The sequence below is a fragment of the Pipistrellus kuhlii genome, unplaced genomic scaffold (assembly GCF_014108245.1).
Source record: "Pipistrellus kuhlii isolate mPipKuh1 unplaced genomic scaffold, mPipKuh1.p scaffold_m20_p_16, whole genome shotgun sequence".
Classification (NCBI taxonomy): domain Eukaryota; kingdom Metazoa; phylum Chordata; class Mammalia; order Chiroptera; family Vespertilionidae; genus Pipistrellus; species Pipistrellus kuhlii.
In genome coordinates this window covers 30,481,193-30,504,210 of record NW_023425471.1, presented here as the reverse complement: position 1 = coordinate 30,504,210, position 23,018 = coordinate 30,481,193, and the positions used below count along the sequence as shown (strand labels likewise).

Below are 23,018 nucleotides of genomic sequence, written 5' to 3'. Positions count from 1 at the left end.
CTCTCACTTCTTCTGAGGAAATTTTTCTCAAAAGTGGAAAGAAAGCAATGTACATATATGAAACCTGACAAAGCTTTATTAGGTTCTAAGAACATTATACTATACATAAAGTTATAAAATCTTATACCTTAAGTTAGATTAATGTACAGCTCCTAAACCATTAACTGGGTTCTGAGTTTTGAACTTGAATATCATTTAAAAGCACTGGAACCTTTTTAAAAAAAATAATCACATACTCTGAGACCCTATTATGGTGAAATCACTCACCAGTTATAATTTCAATCCTTTAGTATGACTTCAGAAACTCTCAGAAAGCCATAGAAAGCACAAGAGAAGCCAGTAGTGGAAAAGCAGGCAGCCAAGATGAAAGCGAGAAAAGGGCAGGGAAAGAGAGACATTGCTTATTTATGACAATCATTTTTTTCTTCCTGCTTCATACAGTTATATGCACACAATGTAAAATAAGGGGGGGGGATGTTAATTAAAATATACCAAATTACATTAAAAATCTTGGGGCTGAGAATATTGTATAACAGAACAAAAAGTAATAAACACTTAAGATTGGGAGCAGAAATACAGATATTTAAAGGACTGGCTGCTAAGCAAGATTTTATCAGATCTGTAGTAAGTTTTAGAGTTCTCAGCAGAACTAAGACTAGGACGTTTTGTTCATTTCAATCCTTTTATTTTGTAAAAGAAAGAATGTAAAAATGGAAACTTTCAGAGAAGGTGGGAAAACAAGGTTGAAATGAGTTTTTAATGTTTTAAAGTTTGTTACCTGCATTTAACCAATGAACTGGTTGTTTCATATTTGAGAAAAAGCATCCACTTTTTTTTCTGGCAAGCATTCTAGATACATAATTAAATTAATGGGACTTCTCTCTACCATTCACCACCCCCAAGCTCCATCTAGCTTCAGTGAAATTAGGTTTGGAATTAGAATGATAGCTAGGTGGAAGACACCAGACAGCATGCTCCATGCAGCCTAAGTCAGCAACAGCCAAAATTTGCATTTTCTCAAGTTCATAGCGGCTGGCTGCAGTTTGGAGGCAATGACCCTCCCTCCTTATTCCAGGGACACAAAGCTTCCAAGGGAAGAGCCCAGCTCATAGACTTTGAGGTTCCAGCCTTCGAGCTTCGCCGTCCAGGCTAGCAGGGGAGGCAAGCACCTCGTGTGCACTGGCACACGGTTCTAAGCAGCCCCAGAAACCTCCGCCTGGCCAACTCACCTGCTCCTCCTTTGGCTCGCAATGGCTCCGGAAAGGCCGCGGGGAGGAAGACCCCCCTCTGTGCCCTGGCGGTTCCGAAGGGGGTGTGAGTGGGCTCCAGGAAAGCAAGCCGTGGAATCCGATGGCAGGTGGTGGGTGGACTGTGCAGCCATAGGTAGCAGGAGAGTGCACAGCCCCTCCCCACCTCGCCAAGCCTCCGCGCCGCCTGCCTGAGCTGACAGACCAGTGGCCTCGAGGTGGGATCGTCGCGTGCCCGGTGAGGTGGAGTTGGGGGAAAAGGCTCAAGGGGCGCAGGCTGCTCTGGGATCTCAAAGAACAAGGCTTCAGAACAAATTCTCTTGGTACAGGGCAACCTTCGGAGTGGCCACAGGGCTTTTACTAGATATTTATAAAAGGAGTGGCACATTCGGTTGCTGCTCGCCGGATGACAAATATGCCACTATGCAAACCCATTAAATAATTAGAATCCTGCCCAAACTACTCTAACATATTAGTCGCCCCTTCTTCTCCACAGAGTCATTATTTTACATATTTGGACAGGAACACAAGTTACACCAATTACTCCTCAAGGGGGTCGCACGGTTCAAATAAATTCCCCAAAATATCCTTAATATTTTGGGGGGCGGGGTGGAACTTAAAGCCACTTACCTTGCCTTTCCATTAAGTTTTCCAGAGGAGGTCTGGCAGCACCCTGGGCATCACCTTGGGCGCCATGGTCGTCAAGAGTTGAGGTGACTTGGTCACTCGCAATTTGGGTGCTGTGAACATCGGCAGTTTCGGTTCGAGAGTCGACAACAACTTGGGGATCTTGGAAACTTATAGTTTCTGATATTGAAGTTGTTGGTATTGAGTCACTTTCCATCTCTTCGGAGAGCTGTCCCTCAGGGTACTCCATGGTCTACCCACTTGAGGTACTAAAATGGCTCCCTGCTCAGTCATGTGACCTGAACCGTTCTAGTTCTTTCCATAAAGTGATGTCAAAGGCATCCTCCTTAAAGGCATAGGGATAATATTACAGATATTGTGGGTTCCTGTTAGACATTATCGCCACAAAGTCTCTACTGCCTAACACTTATCCAAACTTAATTATAATATTTTTGGAACACTAATTATTGTGCAATCATTTCTTTTGAATAAGTGATTTTTTTCATTTAGTGAAACTAAATTACCAGAGCTTCAGACCTGGACAAAATTGCTTTTGGTCCCTTTTAGAATTCATCCACCTGGCCTTGAGACTACTACATCAAGGGTTATGATACAAAATATACCAATGAAATTTGGTTTTCATTTATAATATTTGTGAAGGCATATATTACATCAAAATATAATTTTAAAATAACTCAAAGGAAAAAATTATACTTTTGGTAACTGAGTTGAGTGTATGTTTTCAGTCATATGGGCAATGTGAATTGAGCAATTCACTTTCCTTGTGATGGCTGCTATGATGCTCAGAACCCATTTTGCAACACACCTATAAAAACTGTAAACCTTATTGGCATATGTTAATTTCTTTTATCTTAAACAGTCTCTCCCAATTCCCTAATTATTTTTATTTTGTGATAAGTAACACTGAAAGCTGCTTTAAAAGCTTTTTAAAAGAGAATTCTATATAAATATTAGATAATTTAAAAATAGAGCTCTTGCAAAGTTGTCACAGGGAGCATCTCCATGGGTGGAGGTGGGGAGCATAGTCAGCTCACTTATAAATTCAATCACCTGACAAATGTTAATTAAGAACCTACTGTGCCAAGCTTGATTGTTTTTAAAGTTAGTTAATTGACCCATGTCACATATCTAGTAAATGCTTAAAATATGGCAAGAGATAATTAAAATATAGTAAGAGTTCATTAAAATATGATAAGACTTAATTAACTGACCCATGTCATACATCTATTAAATGCTTAATATACAGTAAGAGTTTCATGGAAGAAGATAAAACTTAAAATACAAGCATACACATTATGTAATTTTCCCCTTACTGCCAGATTTCCCACCCTTTTCAAAGGAAGAGGGGAATAAAAAGTGCAAAAAAGGAAAAAAGTCATGAATTATGATTTCTCTTGGTAGGGGAGAACTAATCCCAGAAGTAGCACCAATATTCTAATAACCTGTCATATACATACTATTGTGTTGTCAAATATATATAGAATATATTTCTAGGTTCTGTTCTGTCTGTTGCTGCCTTTCCAATAAGTTCCTCTGGACCCATCTCCTTCAAAGCTTTCCTCTCCTCCCCCAACTATGCTTCAATCAGTTTCATCATTATAGCAAATACTAGTGACCCAGTGCACAAAATTTGTGCATGGGGGAGGGGTAGCCCTCAGCCCGGCCTACACTCTAGCCAATCTGGAACCCCTCGGGGGATGTCTGACTGCTGGCAGTTGGACAGCCCTCTTGCAATCCAGGACTGCTGGCTCCTAACCGCTCACCTGCCTGATCGCCCCTAACATTCTGCCTGACAGCCTGATCACTCCCAACTGCCCCCCCCCCATGGCCTGATCATCCCCAACTGCCCCCCCCCCATGCATGCCTGCTTGACCCCAACTGCCCCCTCTGCTGGCCTGCTCACCCCAACTGCCCTTCCCTGCCGGCCTGATCACCCCTAACCACCTCTGCCTTGGCCCCACACTGTGGCTTTATTCAGAAGGACATCCAGAAGGTCTCCTGGTCCAATTAGCATATTACCCTTTTATTAGTATAGATGTATTTGCATGTATTCCAACAGAAAGTTATTGCATTATATGCCAGAAACTTATCAAAGATTAATAATAGCTAACATTCATTGAATGCTTATTAGGTGCTCAACTCTTTGCTAAGTAATCTATATATATATATTATATTATTTAACCCTCATAATTGCTCTGTGAGTTTGGTGTGACTATGATCCTGGGGTTGTTTTTTTAGATGAGTAAACTGAGATTTTTAAAAGTTAATTAACTGACACATGTCACACATATAGTAAATGGACTTAATTTAAGTCCAGTCTTACTTGACTCTATGTCTATGTCTACATTCTCATACCTTCTCTATATAATTACATGTGCAGTTATTCTCCATTTCCCGCTCCCCAGAGTCTTCTTTCTGTCTATGAATTTGCCTATTCTAAGTACCTCGTATAAAGCAGAATTATACAATATTTGTCCTTTTGTATCTGGCTTCTTCAGTTAGCATAATGTTTTCAAGTTTATCCATGTTGCAGCATTATCAGAATTTCATTTCTTTTAAAGGCTGAATAGCATTCCATTATAAGGATATATCACATTTCATTTATCCATTCATCTGTCAAGGGACATTTGGTGTGTTTCCATCTTTTGGATATTATGAATAATGCTATGAACATTGGTGTACAAGCACCTGTGTGAGTCCTTGAGGTATATATGCAGAAGTGGAATTCTTGGATCATATGGTAAATCTGTTGAACTTTTTGAGGAACCACTAAACCATTTTCCATAGTGGTTGCACCATTTTACATCCCACTAACAATGCACAAGATTTCAATTTCTCTGCATCCTCACCAACACTTACTATTTTCCAATAAAAAATAAAAATAGCTATCCTATGGGTATGTAGTGGTATCTCACTGTGTTTTAAAACTCATATCCATCTTTATTATTTATATATATAAAAGCCTAATTTGCAATTTGCCCCCTTGGGAGTTCAACTGGGAGTTCAATCACTTGCTATGACATGTGCTGACCACCAGGGGGCAGCGTGGAATGAAGGAAGGCCCTGGCGGGCAGTAAGCAGCTGGGGAAAAGAGGCCCCAATTGGCAACTGGAAGGCCCTGATCGGCCCTGATTGCAGGCCAGGCCTAGGGACACTACCCATGCACGAATTTTGTGCACTAGGCCTCTAGAATGTATTACAGGTATTTTTAAACAAATCCCTAAAACATTACAGAAGAATAATCACATTCATTCCTGAAATAACACTCTTGTCAAAGTAGCTTACACAGAATACTCACATAGCTATCATTACCATTATGGTTTTGATTTGTATTTTTATAGTAGCTAGTGATATTGAGCATCTCTTCATGTGATAATTGATCACTTGTAATATGTTCTTTGGAGAAATATCCATTCAGGTCCTTTGCCCATTTTTTAAATTGAGTTGGCTGATTTATTATTTTATTATTGTTATTATTTTTGCTATCATTGACTTCTAGGAATTCTTTATATATTCTGGAAACTAATCCTTTATCAGATATTGTTGGAAAATATTTTCTCCCAGTCTGTGGATTGTTGTTTTTTAAAAAATAATTTTGATAGTATCCTTTAATGCACAAAAACTTGAATTTTGATGACATCCAATTTATCTTTTTTCTTTTCTTGCCTGTAATTTTTATGTTATATGTAAGAAATCATTACCGGTGCGGACGCAGTTGCGTGAGGGCTTTTTCTCCTTCCTCCGAGCGGTGGAGCAAAGCTTGTTCCTCTCCGTCTCAGCCGCGCAGGTTGAATTGACCAAAGCAATGGTTATGGAGAAGCCTAGTCCCCTGCTGGTCGGGCGGGAATTCGTGAGACAGTATTACACTCTGCTGAACCAGGCCCCAGACATGCTGCACAGGTTTTATGGAAAGAACTCTTCTTATGTCCACGGGGGATTGGATTCAAATGGAAAGCCAGCAGATGCAGTCTATGGACAGAAAGAAATCCATAGGAAAGTGATGTCACAAAACTTCACCAATTGCCACACTAAGATTCGCCATGTTGATGCTCATGCCACTTTGAATGATGGTGTAGTGGTCCAGGTGATGGGATTGCTCTCCAATAACAACCAGGCTTTGAGGAGATTCATGCAGACATTTGTCCTTGCTCCTGAGGGCTCTGTTGCAAATAAGTTCTATGTTCACAACGATATCTTCAGATACCAAGATGAGGTCTTTGGTGGCTTTGTCACTGAACCTCAGGAGGAATCTGAGGAAGAAGTAGAGGAACCTGAAGAAAGACAGCAAACACCAGAAGTGGTACCTGATGATGGTGGAACTTTCTATGATCAGGCTGTCAGCAATGACTTGGAAGAACATTTAGAGGAACCTGTTGCTGAACCTGAGCCTGATCCTGAACCAGAACCGGAGCAAGAACCTGTATCTGAAATCCAAGAGGAGAAGTGTGAGCCAGTATTGGAGGAAACTGCTCCTGAGGATGCTCAGAAGAGTTCTTCCCCAGCACCCACAGACATCGCTCAGACAGCGCAGGAAGACTTGAGGACATTTTCTTGGGCATCTGTGACCAGTAAGAACCTTCCACCCAGTGGTGCTGTTCCGGTTACTGGGATACCACCTCATGTTGTTAAAGTACCAGCTTCACAGCCTCGCCCAGAGTCTAAGCCTGAATCTCAGATTCCACCGCAGAGGCCTCAGAGGGATCAAAGAGTTCGAGAACAACGGATAAATATCCCTCCCCAGAGGGGACCTAGACCAATCCGTGAGGCTGGTGAGCAAGGTGATGTTGAACCCCGAAGAATCGTGAGACACCCTGACAGTCACCAACTCTTCATTGGCAATCTGCCTCATGAGGTCGACAAATCAGAGCTTAAAGATTTCTTTCAAAATTATGGGAATGTGGTGGAGCTGCGCATTAACAGTGGTGGGAAATTACCCAATTTTGGTTTTGTTGTGTTTGATGATTCTGAGCCTGTCCAAAAGGTTCTTAGCAACAGGCCCATCATGTTCAGGGGTGAAGTCCGTCTGAATGTGGAAGAGAAGAAGAATCGAGCTGCCCGGGAAGGAGACCGACGAGATAACCGCCTGCGGGGACCTGGAGGCCCTCGAGGTGGGCTGGGTGGCGGAATGAGAGGCCCTCCCCGAGGAGGCATGGTGCAGAAACCAGGATTTGGAATGGGAAGGGGAATTGCTCCAAGGCAGTGAAGTGCTCTTCACTGATTGATCTTCACGCAGCAGTACAAACCTTGTTCCTGCAGAATGGTGATTTCTTCAACCATCCTTTGGTATCTTGCAGTATGACCCTGGTCTCTTATAAACTGCTTAAGTTTGTACAATTTTACTTTTTGTGTTAATGGTGTGTGTGCCCTCCCTTTCTCTTTTCTCTCCTCACCTATTATTCCTTCACTTCCAATTTTGTGGAATGATATTTTAGGAAAAATGGATTTTTAAAGAAGAAAAGAAAAAAAAGACTGAATTTTCTTGCTTTACTTTGCATATACAGACTGGATTTTTTTTTTTTTTTAAACAGCCATTTCCCCAAAGGAATGTGTTGCTTATTACTGACATTTGGTATGTTTCATTCGTGGGATATTTCTTACTTATTTTCTACATGTTTCAAAAGCCTTTGAGAAATACAGGATTTGATAAACATTTTGAAGGCAGGAAAACCCCCAAAATTGTTTCCTTTGAGAGTCATGACTACCTTCTGGTGTGGAGAAACTGCCATTGGAAAATTTAACAATTTTGATTCTCTCTGATATGGATAAAAACTGAATAAAAGATGTTAGTGAAGTTTTTTCTTTTGATATGTGATCACAAAACAAATTATAAAATCCACTCTTCTTACTGTTGAAATTTAAATTGTGAGATACGTTTTAAATGTCTAGAATGCAACTGATGTACTCTTCTTAAATTATTAGGGTTTATTTTGGAGTAGAATTTATTTTTATGTTTAATTTGTATTTGTTAACAACAGAAAAAAAGACAACACCCTCCCGCCACAATCCGAATAACACAAAACCAGAGCAAAACTGTTGTGCCTTCTATTATCTTTGATTCCGGTCTTGGCAATTGTTGAAAGAAAAATGATAATAATAAAAAAATCTAGATTTTTTTTTTCAGGTTCACAGAAAAAAAAAAAAAAAAAAAAAAAAAAAAAAGAAATCATTACCAAAACCAATACCATGAAGATTTTCCACATTTCCTTCTAAGCGTTTTACAGTTTTAGGTCTTATGTTTATGTCTTTAATCCATTTTGAGTCAATTTTGTATATAGTGTAAGGTCAGAGTTCAATTTCATTCTTTTGCATGTGGATATCCTCTCCAGTTTTCCTAAAACCAATTTTTTAATAGATTGTCTAAGTTTCTACTTCATCTTTTTTAAATGTTTTTATTTTACATTATTTATTTGTTTATTTATTTATTAGTGTTTATTTATTTTTAAATATAGTTTTATTGATTTCAGAGAGGAAAGGAGATGGGGAGATAGAAACATCAATGATGAGAGAGAATCATTGATCAGCTGCCTCCTTCTATGTCCCTACGGGGAATTGAGCCCACAACCCGGACATGTGCCCTAGACTGGAATTGAATCAGAGACCCTTCAGTCCTTGGGCCAATACTCTATACACTGAGCCAAACCAGCTAGAGTTAAAAATGTATGTATGTATTTATTTATTTAATCTATCTATCTATCTATCTATTTATGGATATATATATAGAGAGAGAGAAAAAAATATTGATAAGAGACAAACATTGATCGGCAACCTCCTGCATGCCCTCCTACTGGGAATGCAGCCTGCAACCTGGGCATGTAACCTGACTGGGAATCCAACCAGTAACCTCATTTTTATTTGCATGCCTTATAATTTTTGTTTAAAGCTAGTTATTTTTAGTGTTATAATATGATAATTCTTGCTATACAATTCCCCCCTCCCCAGGGTTTGTTTTCTTTCCTCTTGTGGGCTGTTTGTTTAATGACTTTTCAAAAATATTTTGTAAAATCTCTATTCTGTAATATGGTCAGTAAAGTTTGTATTCCATTAGCTTAATAATCAACTAGTGTTTCTTTTCTTTTTAAATATATTTTATTGATTTTTTAAAAATATATTTTATTGATTTTGTACAGAGAGGAAGGGAGAGAGATAGAGAGCTAGAAACATCGATGAGAGAAAGTCACCGATCAGCTGCCTCTTGCACACCCCCTACTGGGGATATGCCCGCAACCAAGGTACATGCCCTTGACCAGAATCAAACCCGGGTCCCTTCAGTCCCCAAGCCGACGCTCTATCCATTGAGCCAAACCGGTCTCGGCTATTTTATTGATTTTTTTACAGAGAGGAGGAGAGAGGGATAGAGAGCTAGAAACGTCGATGAGAGAGAAACATTGACCAGCTGCCTCTTGCACACCCCCTACCGGGGATGTGCCCGCTACCAACGTACATGCCCTTGACAGGAATCGAACCTGGGACCTTTCAGTCCGCAGACCGATGCTCTACCACTGAGCCAAACCGGTTTCAGCTCTTTTTTTTTAATCTTCACCAGAACACATTTTTCCATTGATTTTTAGAGAGTGGAAGGGAGGGGGAGAGACAGAGAAAGAGAAACACCAGTATGAGAGAGACACATCAATTGGTTGCCTTTTTCAGGTGCCCTGACCAGAATCAAACCTGGGACTCTTCAGTCCATGGGCCAATGCTCTAACCACTGAGCAACCGGTTAGTACTCAACTAGTATTTTGACAGAATTGTCTTAAATGCCTGGAGCCAAGAAAAGAAAAAGAGAAAGAAAACAATGTTTTTTCATTTTTTTGCAGATCACCTCTGTGCTGTGAGACTCCTTCAATGCTTAGCCATCCATTTACAACTCCACCTTAGCCTTTAGTTCTGACTTTTTTACTGCAATATAGCTGCTTCTTTCTCCATTAAGCTTTCCTCTGGTTGATGTACATTTATTTTTAATATATTCCAGAGTTCTACATAAGTTGACAGTTTTTCTCAGAGTATTAGCTGTTTTTTGTGAAGAGACAGAACTCCTGGAATTACCTACTCTGCCATTTTTTTGGTGCTGTCCCTCAATAAATATAGTTGATGTAAACTTTTAAAAATCTTTTTTAAATTTAAATTCTTTATTGTTTAAAGTATTATATGAATCTCCTTTTACCCCATTGACCTCTCCCCAGCCACTCCTACCCCCTAGCACATGCCCTCACCCCCCTAGTGTCTGTGTCCATTGGCTATGCTCATATGCATGCATACAAGTCCTTTAGTTGATCTCTTACTCCCTCACAGCCCATTACTCCCCCCTATCCCCCCAGTCTTTCCTCATAGGTTGGACAGTCTGTTCAATGCTGCTATATCTCTGGTTCTATTTTTGTTCATCAGTTTATGTTGTTCATTATATTCCACAAGTTAGTGAGATCATTGGTGATTTATTCTCTCTGACTGGCTTATTTCACTTATCATAATGCTTTCCAGTTCCATCCATGCTGTTGCAAAGGGTAAGAATTCCTTCTTTTTTTATAGCAGCATAGTATTCCATTGTGTAGATGTACCACAGTTCTCTAATCCACTCATCTGCTGATGGGCACTTAGGCTGTTTCCAAATCTTAGCTATTGTAAATTGTGCTGCTATGAACATAGGGGTGCATATACCCTTTCTGATTGGTGTTTCAATTTTCTTAGGATATATTCCTAGAAGCGGGATTACTGGGTCAAATGGGAGTTCCATTTAAATTTATTGAGAAAATTCCATACTATTTTCCACAGTGGCTGTACCTGATGTAAACTTTTTATTAGTTTCTAGAGTTCTTATAAATTTGATTTTGACTTGACCAGTTTACTTGCTGCTTTTGTGAAGGGAAAGACTTTTGGTGTTTTCTACTCCAGTGTTTTTCAACCTTTTTTGGGCAAAGGCACACTTGTTTCATGAAAAAAATCACGAGGCACACCACCATTAGAAAATGTTAAAAAATTTAACTCTGTGCCTATATTGACTATATATAAAGTAATTCTCTTGAATAGGAATCAAATAAACACAAAAAAAGTATTTTATAATTACTTTATTATGAAATATTAAGTAAACAAAATAGTGAAAAATTATAAAATTCTTGTCTTGTCTGCACCTACGGCACACCAGGCAACATCTCGCGGCACACTAGTGTGCCACAGAACAGCGGTTGAAAAACGCTGTTCTACTCTGACATTTTTGCTGATATCACACAAACATAAGAATTTAAAATCTGGGAAAATTGTCCATGTAGCAATATTTTTAATTTTAATTTAAGAGATATAAAAACCCTAAGCCCAAAACCAGATAAAGACATCATACACACAAAAAAGAGAATTATAGGTCAATATCCTTGATGAACATAGATGCTAAAATCCTCAACAAAATTCTAGAAAATCGGATTCAGCATTACATTAGAAATATCATACACCATGACAAAGTGGGATTTATTCCAGGGATGTAAGGATGGTACAATATCTGTAAATCAATAAATGTAATACATCACATAAACAAACTGAGAGACAAAAATCACAATGTCATATCAGAAAAAGCATTTGACAAAATCCAACATCCTTTCTTGATAAAAACTCTCAGCAAAGTGGGAATAGAGGGATCATACCTCAACGTAATAAAAGCCTTATATGACAAACCTACAGCCAACATCATACTCAATGGGCAAAAACTAAAACCATTTCCCCTAAGAACAGGAACAAGACAGGGATGCCCACTTTCACCACTCCTATTCAATATAGTACTGGAAGTGCTAGCCATAGCAATCAGACAAGAAGAAATAAAAGGCACTCAAATTGGAAAAGAAGTAAAACTGCCCTTATTTGCATATGACATAATACTATACATAGAAAACCCCAAAGACTCCATCAAAACAATACTAGACTTAATAAATGAATTTGGCAATGTAGCAGAATACAAAATTTATACACCAATAGTGAACACACAGAAGCAAAAAATACAATTCCATTTACCATTGCACCAAAAAAATTAAGATACCTAGGAATAAACTTAACCAATGATGTAAAAGACCTGTACTCAGAAAACTATAGAACATTGAAAAAAGAGTTAGAGGAAGACATAAACAAATGGAAGAACATACCATATTCATGGATTGGTAGAATCAACATCATTAAAATGTCCATACTACCCAAAGCAATCTATAGCTTCAATGCACTCCACATTAAAATACCAACGGCATATTTCAAAGATCTACAACAAACTCTCCAAAAATTCATCAGGAATAAAAGAAGACCCTGAATAACCACAGCAATCCTGAGAAAGAAGAACAAAGTTGGAGGGATCACAATATCAGATATTAAGCTATATTACCAAGCCACAGTTCTCAAAACTGCCTAGTACTGGCACAAGAACAGACATATAGACCAATGGAACAGAACAGAGAACCCAGAAATCGACCCAAGCCATTATGCTCAATTAATATTAGACAAAGGAGGCAAGTGCATACAAAATGGAGTCAAGACAGTCTCTTCAATAAATGGTGTGAGGAAATTTGGTCAGATACATGCAAAAAAAAAAAAAATGAACTGGATCACCAATTTACACCATACACAAAAACAAACTCAAAATGTCTAAAGGACTTAATTGTAAAACAGGAAACTATAAAAATTCTACAAGACTCCCTAGGCAGCAAAATAGCAGACAGGCCGAAACTGGTTTGGCTCAGTGGATAGAGCATCGGCCTGAGGACTGAAAGGTCCCAGGTTCAATTCTGGCCTAGGGCATGTACCTGGGTTGCGGGCACATCCCCTTTAGGGGGTGTGCAAGAGGCAGCTGATCGATGATTCTCTCTCATTGATGTTTCTAACTCTCTATCTCTCTCTCTTCCTCTCTGTAAAAAATCAATAAAATATATTTTTTTAAAAAGATGAAATGTCACTAAGACCTTAAACTTAAAAAAAAAAAAAAAATAGCAGACAGATGCCATAGAAATATCTTTACAACACAGTTCCTAGAGCACATGTGTCAAACACAAGGCCCGCGGGCCAAATCCGTCCCGCCAGGCCTTGCAATGTGGCCTGCACCGCGCTGTCATCATTGCACTCCGCTGCGTTTCCATCACAATGACAGTTTATGACTGTTCAGTAAACCATTCGGCCCGCGATTTAGGCTGGATTTTAGATTTTGGCCCCTTCTCTGATTGAGTTCGACACCCCTATCCTAGAGCAATGGAGACAAAGAATAAAATAAACAAATGGGACTACATCAAAATAAAAACCTTCTGCAAAGCAAAAGAAACCATCAACAAAACCACAAGAAAGACCACTGCATTGTAGAACATATTTGCCAATGATATTTCCAATAATTGTTTAATCTCCAAAACTTATAGAGAACTGATTCAATTTAACAAACAGAAGATAAACAATCCAATAAAAAAAATGAGCAAAGGATCTAAATAGACACTTTTTGAAAGAGGTCATACAAAAGGCCCAAACACATATGATTACATGCTCAAAGTTACTAATCATCTGAGAGATGCAAATCAAAACAACATTGAGATACTATCTCACACCTGACAGAATGGCTATCATCAACAAGTCAACAAATGACAAGTGTTGGTGAGGATATGGAGAAAAAGGAACCCTCTTGCACTACTGGTGGGAAAGCAGACTGGTGCAGGCACTGTGGAAGACACTACAGAGTTTCCTCAAAAAGTTAAAAGTGGAACTCCCATTGGATCCAGTAATTCCACTCCTAGGACTATATCCCAAGAAACCAGAAACACCAATCAGAAAAGATATGTACACCCTTATGTTCATAGCAGCACAATTTACAATAGCTAAGATTTGGAAACAGCCGAAGTGTCCATAAGCAGATGAGAATTAAAAAACTGTGGTACAGATGAGGAACCAAGATGGCAGCATAGGTACTTGCTGCCTTTCACAGCCACATCAAAACTACAACTAAAAGACAAAACAATGATCATCCAAAACCACGGGAAAACTGGCTGAGTGGAAGTTCTACAACTAGAAGGAAAGAAAAAAGTGAATTGAGACTGGTAGGAGATGCAGATGTGTGGAGGCACAGGCTGGCAACTGGGTGCGATGTTGTTGTTTTTTCAATCAGGAGGGAGATACAAGCTCCAGATTGTTCTAAACTTCAGTTCCAGGTGACACTCTGGGGACCCAGACTCATACTGGGAGGAAATGGACTGTCTGGCATCGGGTTGGAACAAGAGGGTGGCTTTCTCTCAGAGGTGCTCGCAGCAATCATTGTTCCAGCATGGGGGCATGTGTTGCAGAGACATGGGGACCTCTCCGGTTCAGGGATGACTGGTGTTTGCAGCCCTGGTGATTTCTATATGCAACAGCTTTTGCATATGAATGGCCTGTCCTTTTGCAGCTTAAAACCCAAGTAACTACAGAGGGGTCAGAGAGCCCCAGAGCTTCCAAAAGAAGGCCCAAAGCCCGGCAGCAGCAATTTGCCTTGCTTCACAGCTGGGCCTTGTCTGGGAACTTCCAAACCCCAAACAAAGAGAGGAATCTGCAGATCTCTCTGTAGCTCCTGCTCAGTGGCCTCATGCACTGGCTGACTTTGAATCTCCTGGGAGACAAAAGCCAGTATACCGAGTGGTTAGTTTCAGACCATACCAGATTACAATTCTTCACATCCATAAACTACACACACAATGAGCAGACTTAGTGAGCACCAAAGCCCCACTGAAGCAAGTTCTTCCCCATAAGGGTGTCTCCAGCACAGCTGTTCTTCCATTGTCAATTCCTCCCAGTGATACCAACAGCAAGGCTTAACTATAGGACTGTGCACCCATCCCACAAAGGGGTGCACCAAGAGTGTCCACCTCACGTAACTGGAGAGGCTGAGCCACTGGGCCCTATAGGACACCTAGCACACAAGGCCACTCTATCAACACAAAGAAGCAACCAAAATGCAGAGACAAAGAAACAGGTAACAAATGAAAGAAATGGAGGAAAGCAAACAACTGGATATAGAGTTCAAAACCACAGTTATAAGGTTACTTAAGAATCTTCTAGAAACCTACGAGGAACTTCGTGAGACCTTCAACGATCTTAGAGAATGCCCCCCCCCCCAAAAAAAAATGGAAAAGGACCAGTCAGAAATAAGCATACACCGACTGAAATAAAGAATAATATACAGAAATTCAACAGTAGACTAGAGGAACCCAAGAATCAAGTCAAAGATTTGAAATATAAGCAAGCAAAAAAACACCCAACCTGAAGAGAAAAAAAAAAAAAGAATATAAAAATATGAAGATAATGTAAGGAGGCCCTGGGACAACTTCAAGCGTACCAATATCTGAATTATGGGGGTGCCAGAAGAAGAGAGCAAGATATTCAAAATCTATTTGAATAAATAATGACAGAAAACTTTCCCTACCTGGTGAAAGAAATAGACTTACAAGTCCAGGAAGTACAGAGAACCCCAAACAAGAGGAATCCAAAGACAACCACACCAAGATTAAATTATAATTTAATTATAATTAAAATGTCAAGGGCAAAAGACAAAGAGAATATTAAAAGCAGCAAGAGAAAAAAAAGTTACCTACAAGAGAGTACCCATATGACTGTCAGCTGATTTCTCAACAGAAACTATGCAGGCCAGAAGGGAGTGGCAAAAAAATATTCAAAGTGATGAATAGCAAGAATCTACAATCAAGATTACTCTACCCAGCAAAGCTATCATTTGGAATTAAAGGTCAGATAAAGAGCTTCACAGACAAGAAAAAGCTAAAGGATTCATCACCACCAAACCAGTATTATATGAAATGCTAAAGGGCATTCTTTTTTTTTTTTTAATATATTTTATTGATTTTGTACGGAAAGGAAGGGAGCGAGATAGAGAGTTAGAAACATCAATGAGAGAGAGTCATCGATCAGCTGCCTCTTGCACACCCCCTACTGGGGATATGCCCGCAACCAAGGTACATGCCCTTGACCGGAATCGAACCCGGGACCCTTCAGTCCCCAAGCCGACGCTCTATCCATTGAGCCAAACCGGTTTCGGTGTGAAGGGCATACTTTACGAAGAGGAAGAAAAAGAAAAAGGTAAAGATAAAAATTATAAACAACAAATACATATCTATCAACAAGTGAATCTAAAAATCAAGCAAATTAAAAATATGATGAACAAAATAACCTGGTGAATATAACAGAATAAGAGGAATAGAAAGGGAGTGGGCTGAACTTTTTAAATTAAAGGAGAAAGCCCTATGATCACATAGATAGTGAAAAGGAATTTGAAAAATAAGTTAGCAGGGATTCCTAATAAAAACTCTAAGTAAAATAAGAATAGAAAAAAAACACCTATATACAAAAATTAGCTCAAAATGGATAAAAGACTGAAAGAATAAATTACATAGAAGAAAACAGATACTAAACTTATGAACCTTGATGCTGCTACTGCTTAAAGACCTGGGAAAATGCTGTTGTGTGTTGCTTCTGCCGAGTTGTTTTACCGATATCAACAGCTAGGAACCACTTTGTGCTATTTTTTTTTTTAACCTGGAGGATTCTTGGATTTTACAGGAGTTATATATTTTGAATCCCAAGCTCGTGTGAACGCAGGCTTGAAGTTACAAATTCTCCCAGCAAAACTCTTTATCTGCCTCCCCAGATCCCAGGTCATCTCCCTATGCTACTGAATTTTTCTCCAGATTTTTGTTTAGTATATTCTTCTCAATGGTTTAGTACTTCGAAAGTCTCAACTTTCTATAGGTGTCCCCGTTCCAAAACCTCTGCCTCATTTAGTTCCAAGGATCTGTCTCCTGCCATTACATGGCAATGAAACCTAAGCCTCTGCCCTAGCCAGTTTGGCTCAGTGGATAGAGCATCGGCCTGCAGACTAAAGGGTCCCAGATTCGATTTTGGTTAAGGGCACATATCTGGGTTGTAGGCTCGATCCACCCCGCCCCCATAGGGGGAGTGCAGGAGGCAGCCAATCAATGATTCTCTCTCATCATTGATGTTTCTATCTCCCTTCATCTTTGAAATCAATGAAAAATATATATATTAAAAAACAAAAACAAAAAAACAAAAACTAAGCACCTTACTTAGTAGATAATCAAGCCACCTGGACCCCATCATCAGAGCAGCTAAGACTTCTAACTCTGACTAAATGCTCTGGTTTTCTGCTTTTCATTTTGTTTGGATTCATTGCGATTTCCTTTTCTTACCTGAAAACTCAGCTGTACATTTAAAAGGGTTTTTTTTGTTTGTTTGTTTTTTTGGTTTTTTTTGTTTTTTTAACATTTTTCTTTATCTTTATTCATTCACAGTTATATTCTTTTTTTTTAATTTATTTTTTAAAATATATTTTATTGATTTTTTTTGTCCCCCTCCCTCCCTCCCATACATACCCTCCCTCCCCAGAGTTTTGTGTCCATTGGTTGTACTTATATGCATGTATACAAGGTCTTCGGTTGATCTATTATCTCCCCAAGATCTTCCTCCCCTCTCCACTGTACTTTGACAAACTGCTTGTTGCTTTACTGTCTCTATATCTATCTTTTGGTTCATCGGTTTATAATGTTCTTTATTATCCATAAATGAGTGAGGTCATGTGGTGTTTCTCTTTCATTGATTGGCTTATTTCACTCAGCATGATGTTCTCCAATTCCATCCAGGTTGCTGCAAATGATGAGAATTCCTTCTTTTTTATGGCAGCGCATTATATTTTAGCCGAAATCGATTTGGCTCAGTGGATAGAGCGTCAGATCCGGTCAAGGCCATGTATAATACATTGGTTGCAGGCACATCCCCAGTAGGGGGTGTGCAGGAGGCAACTGGTCGATGTTTCTCTCTCATTTATGTTTCTAATTCTCTATCCCTCTCCCTTCCTCTCTGTAAAAAAAAAAAAAAAAAAAAAAAAAAAAAAAAAAAAAAAAAAAAAAAAAAAATCAATAAAATATATTTTAAAAACAACCTAGCCCATCAACCTTGGAATTACATTTCTACCTTAAAAGTCTATCAGGTCTTTACTTCCAGTCTTCTCCTTTTTCAATCCAGGGCACTGATGTGATTGTAATCTTCCTAAAACACAGGCTTAAAATAGTTTTGACATAACCCACCACCTTTAAAATAAAATCCAAAGTCCTTAGCATGGCATAACTAAAAAACAAAACAAACAAACAAACAAAAAAACACGTCTATTTTGTGATTCTCATTTCCAGAGATTCTTCAGCATCTACTTGCATTTAAATTCCACCAGATTACTAGCACTTCCCCCAAATTATATTCTAATTTGGTATAGGAAAATAGTTAATGAAAACATTATTGATGAGTTTGCTTCCATTGAAATCCAGGAAAGTAAATTTAATAAATTCTGATTTTGATATAGATAAAATATTTATATTTAATGATGTTTTAATCGATCTATTTTTCAAATTTTCAAAAAATTTTTTTCAACTGTTTCAATGTTCTGAGAAAAAGTTAACTATTCAAGAATGCATTAAAATATGTATATGGGTCCCACATTTTTCCTTTTGTCAAGGGCACATGCTCCAGTATGGCTTGGTGTGGCATTTAGAATTTTGGCATTTTGTTCATGGATTTTTGAATTAATTTTTATTTTAAAATGTTACATTAAAATTTTATATTTCTGGATTTTTTTAGTTTTTGGCATATCCTTAAATTTTGCACACAAGGTGAGTGCCTTACTCAACCCACCCTTATCCCAGCCCTGCTTGAGGTCCTTTTAAATATAAGTAATCTATTTGATTCTGCAAGTATTATAGTTAAAATATGGGGCTTTTATTTCTGGTAGTGATTTCCATCACACCTTTCCACTTTTAGTACAGAGTTTAGAGTTCTGAAGTGGGTAGAATTTTCTTTTATTTTTAAAAGAATGTCTAATTTTTGAGTAGGTAATATATGTATTCATGATTCAAAAATCAAAAGGCATAAAGAAAAAATCTGTAGTAAAAAAATAAATAAACTCCCTCCCTCCCCTTCCCATGGGTCATCCAGTTCCTCTCCCCAGAGGCAACTAATGCTAACAATATCCTTCAAGGAATAATGTATGGCCCTAGCTGGTTTGGCTCCATGGATAGAGTTTTGGCCTGCAGACTGAAGAGTCCTGGGTTTGATTCCAGGCAAGGGCACCTTCCGGGGTTATGTGCTCGATCCAAAATAGGGGGCATGTAGGAGGCGGCCAATCAATGATTCTCTCTTACCATTGATGTTTCTCTCTCTCCCCTTCCTCTCTAAAATAAGTAAAAATAAAAAATAGATAATTTATGCTTATTCAAGCAAATGTGTACATATATTTTAATCCCCCCCGTATGTCTTGAATCTTGCTGTTTTATTTTACCAATTTGTATTGGAATTCATCCCATATCAGTATATAAAGAGGCTTCGTATTCTTTTCTGTTGTTTCTTGGTATCTCATTGTAGTAACATTACCTAGCTAATATTTTATTGTTTCCAATTCCTTTTTACTACAAACAATGCTGCAGTGAATAACCTTATTTATATGTCATTTTGTCCATGTGAGTAGGATGAATTCCTAGAAGTCAATTTCTGGAATTTTTGTACATTTATATTTTGGTAGATATTGATAAACTGCTGTCTGTAATGGTGGTACCAATTTACCCATCAGTAATGTAATAGTGTCTCTTTCCTTACACTCACACACAAGTGTCATATTTTTGCTTTGTCAGTCTAATATATGAGATGGTATCTCAGTGTACGTTTCCTTTTTCTCTTTATTGATTTGAGAGAGACAGAAACATTGACTTGTTGTTCCACTTATTTATACATTCACTGGTTGATATCTGTGAATCAAACCCAAAACCTTGTTGTTCTTGATGTATCGGAATGAATCTCCAACCAACTGACCTACTCAGCCAGAGCTGTTTTTTTCCTTTAATCCTCACTCAGGATATGTTTTTATTTCTTTCTAAAGAGAGAGAGGGAGGCAGGGAGAAAAGAGAGTGAGAAAGAGAGAGATGAGAAAGAGATGAGAGAGAAGGATCGAGTGTTGCCTCCAGTGAGTGCCCAACAAGGGATGAGTGGAGATCAGATCTGTAACCAGCTGATTGATGATTCTCTCTCATTGATGTTTCTAACTCCCTATCCCTCTTTTCCTCTCGGTAAAAAAATCAATAAAATATTTTTTTTTTTAAGGGAATTAGGGGAGAAACCAAGATGGCAGCATAGGTAAACACCTAAACTGATGCCTTGCACAACAATTTCAAAACTACAACTAAAAGACAAAACAACATCATCCAGAACCACAGGAAGGCTGGCTGAGTGGAAATTCTACAACTAGAAGGAAAGAGAAAAGCACAATGAGACTCAGGAGCTGCAGGAGGCAGAAGTACTGAGATGCACGCAGAGAGGACTGGCAAGAATCTACAACCAAGATTATTCTACCCTGCAAAGCTATCATCCAGAATTGAAGGTCAGATAAAGAGTTTCACAGATACGAAAAAGCTAAAGGAGTTCATCACCACCAAACCAGTATTATATGAAATGTTTGGGGGGGGGGGGGGAGAAGAAGGAAGCGGAGGAGGAGGAGGAGGAGGAGGAGAAAGTTAAAGATAAACGTTATAGCCAGGACCGGTTTGGCTCAATGGATAGAGCGTCGGCTTGGGGACTGAAGGGCCCCGGGTTCGATTCCAGTCAAGGGCATGTACCTTGGTTGCGGGCATATCCCCAGTAGGGGGTGTGCAAGAGGCAGCTGATGATGACTCTCTCTCATTGATGTTTCTAACTCTCTCTCTCCCTTCCTCTCTGTACAAAAATCAATAAAATATATTTTTTAAAAAAAAGATAAATGTTATAAACAACAAATACATATCTATCAACAAGTGAATCTAAATATCAAGTGAATAAAAAAATCTGATGAACAGAATAAACTGGTCAATATAATAGAATCAGGAGCATAGAAAGGGAATGGACTGACAATTCTCAGGTGGGGGGGTGAAGGGGTGTGGGAGGTGCGGGAAGAGACTGGACAAAAATTGTACACCTATGGATGAGGACAGTGCGGGGGTAAGGGCAGAGGGTGGAGTGGGAACAGGATGGAAGGGAGCTATGGGGGAAAAAGAACAATTGTAATAATCTGAACAATAAACATTTAAAAAGAAAATTAGAGGAAATCCTATATAATAAGAGTAATATGCAAATTAACCATCACTCCAACATACAATATGGCTGTCCCCATATGGTCAAAGATCCTACCCCTTTGATGGCCACCACAAGATGGCCATCAGGGGAGGGCAGTTAGGGGTGACCAGGCTGGCAGAGGAGGGAAGTTGGTGGCAAACAGTCTGACAGGTGAGCAGTTAGACATCAATCAGGCTGGCAGGTGAGTGGTTATGGGGTGAGTTGGACATCCCTCGAGGGGTCCCAGATTGCAGAGAATGCAGGCTGGGCTGAGGGACACCCTCTACCACCCTCCTCTAGTATTTTAATATTGCTATTTGCCCTTTCTCTATAATAGAAGAGACAGAGATGAAAGAAAATTAGTAAAATGTATATGAAAATCTTTCTCCTGTCAGAATCTGGGATGTGCCGTGGGACCCAGAGTCAAGTCCCCACCAACCTGTGCACACCTTGAAATGGCGCAAAACCCAGTCCCAGCCAGTCCACCACCATTGGGCAAGATCCAGACCAGGCCAGCCCCACCCCCATCCAGCCCCGCCAGGGCCTCAGGTCTCCTGTCAAGCCCCACCAGGTGGGGGGGCACAGCCTCTGGTCTCCTGTCAAGCCCCACCAGGTGGGGGGGCATAGCCTCTGGTCCCCTGGCATACACCGGGCAGCACAGCCTGAGGTTCTTAGCCTGGCCTGGCACTAAGCAGCCTCAGGTCCCTGCTGATCGCTCATTAAAGGAACCCCGCCTCCGCTGTGGGTGCAGCCATCTTGTGTTACAGGAACCCGGCCTTCACTGTGGGTGCAGCCATTTTGTGTTACAGGAACTCTGCCCCAGCTGTGGGTACAGCCATCTTATGATGGCATGAGGGTTAATTTGCATATTACCTCTTCATTATATATGATATGCTCAATTAACTATGCCACTTCATCAATTAATCAGCTTCATTAAATGGCTTCTTGCTTTTCTCTTGTTCTCCCAGATGAGTCTGCCAGGGTTATCAAAGATGCTGTTCTAAATAATAATAGCACCAATTAAAGCATCTATATAGTTTGCCAAGCATTTTACATGTGATTTCATTTTTCAACTGTGTAAGGTAGGCATTACATTTCGGCTTTAAAGAGAAACTGAATACCAAAGAGGTTAAGTAACTTCCCTAAGGTCACATAGGTGTTGGCAGAGTCAGAATTTGAACCCAGTTCTGCTTAGCTTTAAAACTTACACTCTTTCCACTATACCTTCCCATCTCTGGAATGAAATGTTCTGGTCTTCTAGCTCTACCTTTTAAAGAAACTTTCCTTTCTATCCAATATAATAAAAGCCCAGCGACGGAACAGCGGAACCACCAGAACGACCAGTCAACCAGTCACTATCATGCGCACTGACCACCAGGGGGCAGACGATCAATGCAGGAGCTGCCCCCTGGTGGTCAGTGTGTTCCCACAGTGGAAGCACCGTTTGGCTGATCGGGATGAGAAGTTGCTCCTACTGCAAACCCTGGATAGGAACCTCAGCTGCGATGGTTGCTTCCTCACTCCCTGCTGCCTCCTCTGAATGCCCACAGGCCATGCAGCGCTGCTGCAGGGATCGCAGAACTGACTGCAGAGGCTAGGAGGCGGGTTTGTGGCCACCACGGGACTGAGGCCTACTCTGCTGCCTCCCAGTGCTATTGTCCTTGGGTCTGGCCCCGACAGGGCCCTTAGAGAGGCAATTGCTCCAACTCCATGGAAAATGCCAGACCAGGAAACAGCCACTCCAAGTTGGGTCCACAGCTGCTTGGCTAACCAGGATGAGCAGTGCTCCCACAGTGGGAGGATCCCTGCAGGCCATGTCCCCCCAGAAGTGCACGAGTCCCATGCACCGGGCCTCTAGTCTTTAAATAAACATCAGGCGGCAATTTGGTATAGTAGCTCTGACCATGAGCTCTGGAATCAAACTGCCTGGGTTCAAATTCCAACCCTACAACTTATTAGCTGTGTAACCTTGAATAAGTTTCTTTCTCTGAGCCTCAGCTT

General features: G+C 39.8%; 1 protein-coding gene across 1 annotated transcript; it reads left to right on the top strand.

The window, feature by feature from the left end:
- Positions 1 to 5,600: 5,600 nt before the first annotated feature.
- Positions 5,601 to 8,009, top strand: LOC118720043 (ras GTPase-activating protein-binding protein 1). The gene has a single exon (XM_036439999.2). The coding sequence runs from the start codon at positions 5,701 to 5,703 to the stop codon at positions 7,096 to 7,098; it is 1,398 nt and encodes a 465-aa protein (XP_036295892.1). The 5' UTR covers positions 5,601 to 5,700; the 3' UTR covers positions 7,099 to 8,009.
- The last annotated feature ends 15,009 nt before the right edge of the window (positions 8,010 to 23,018 follow it).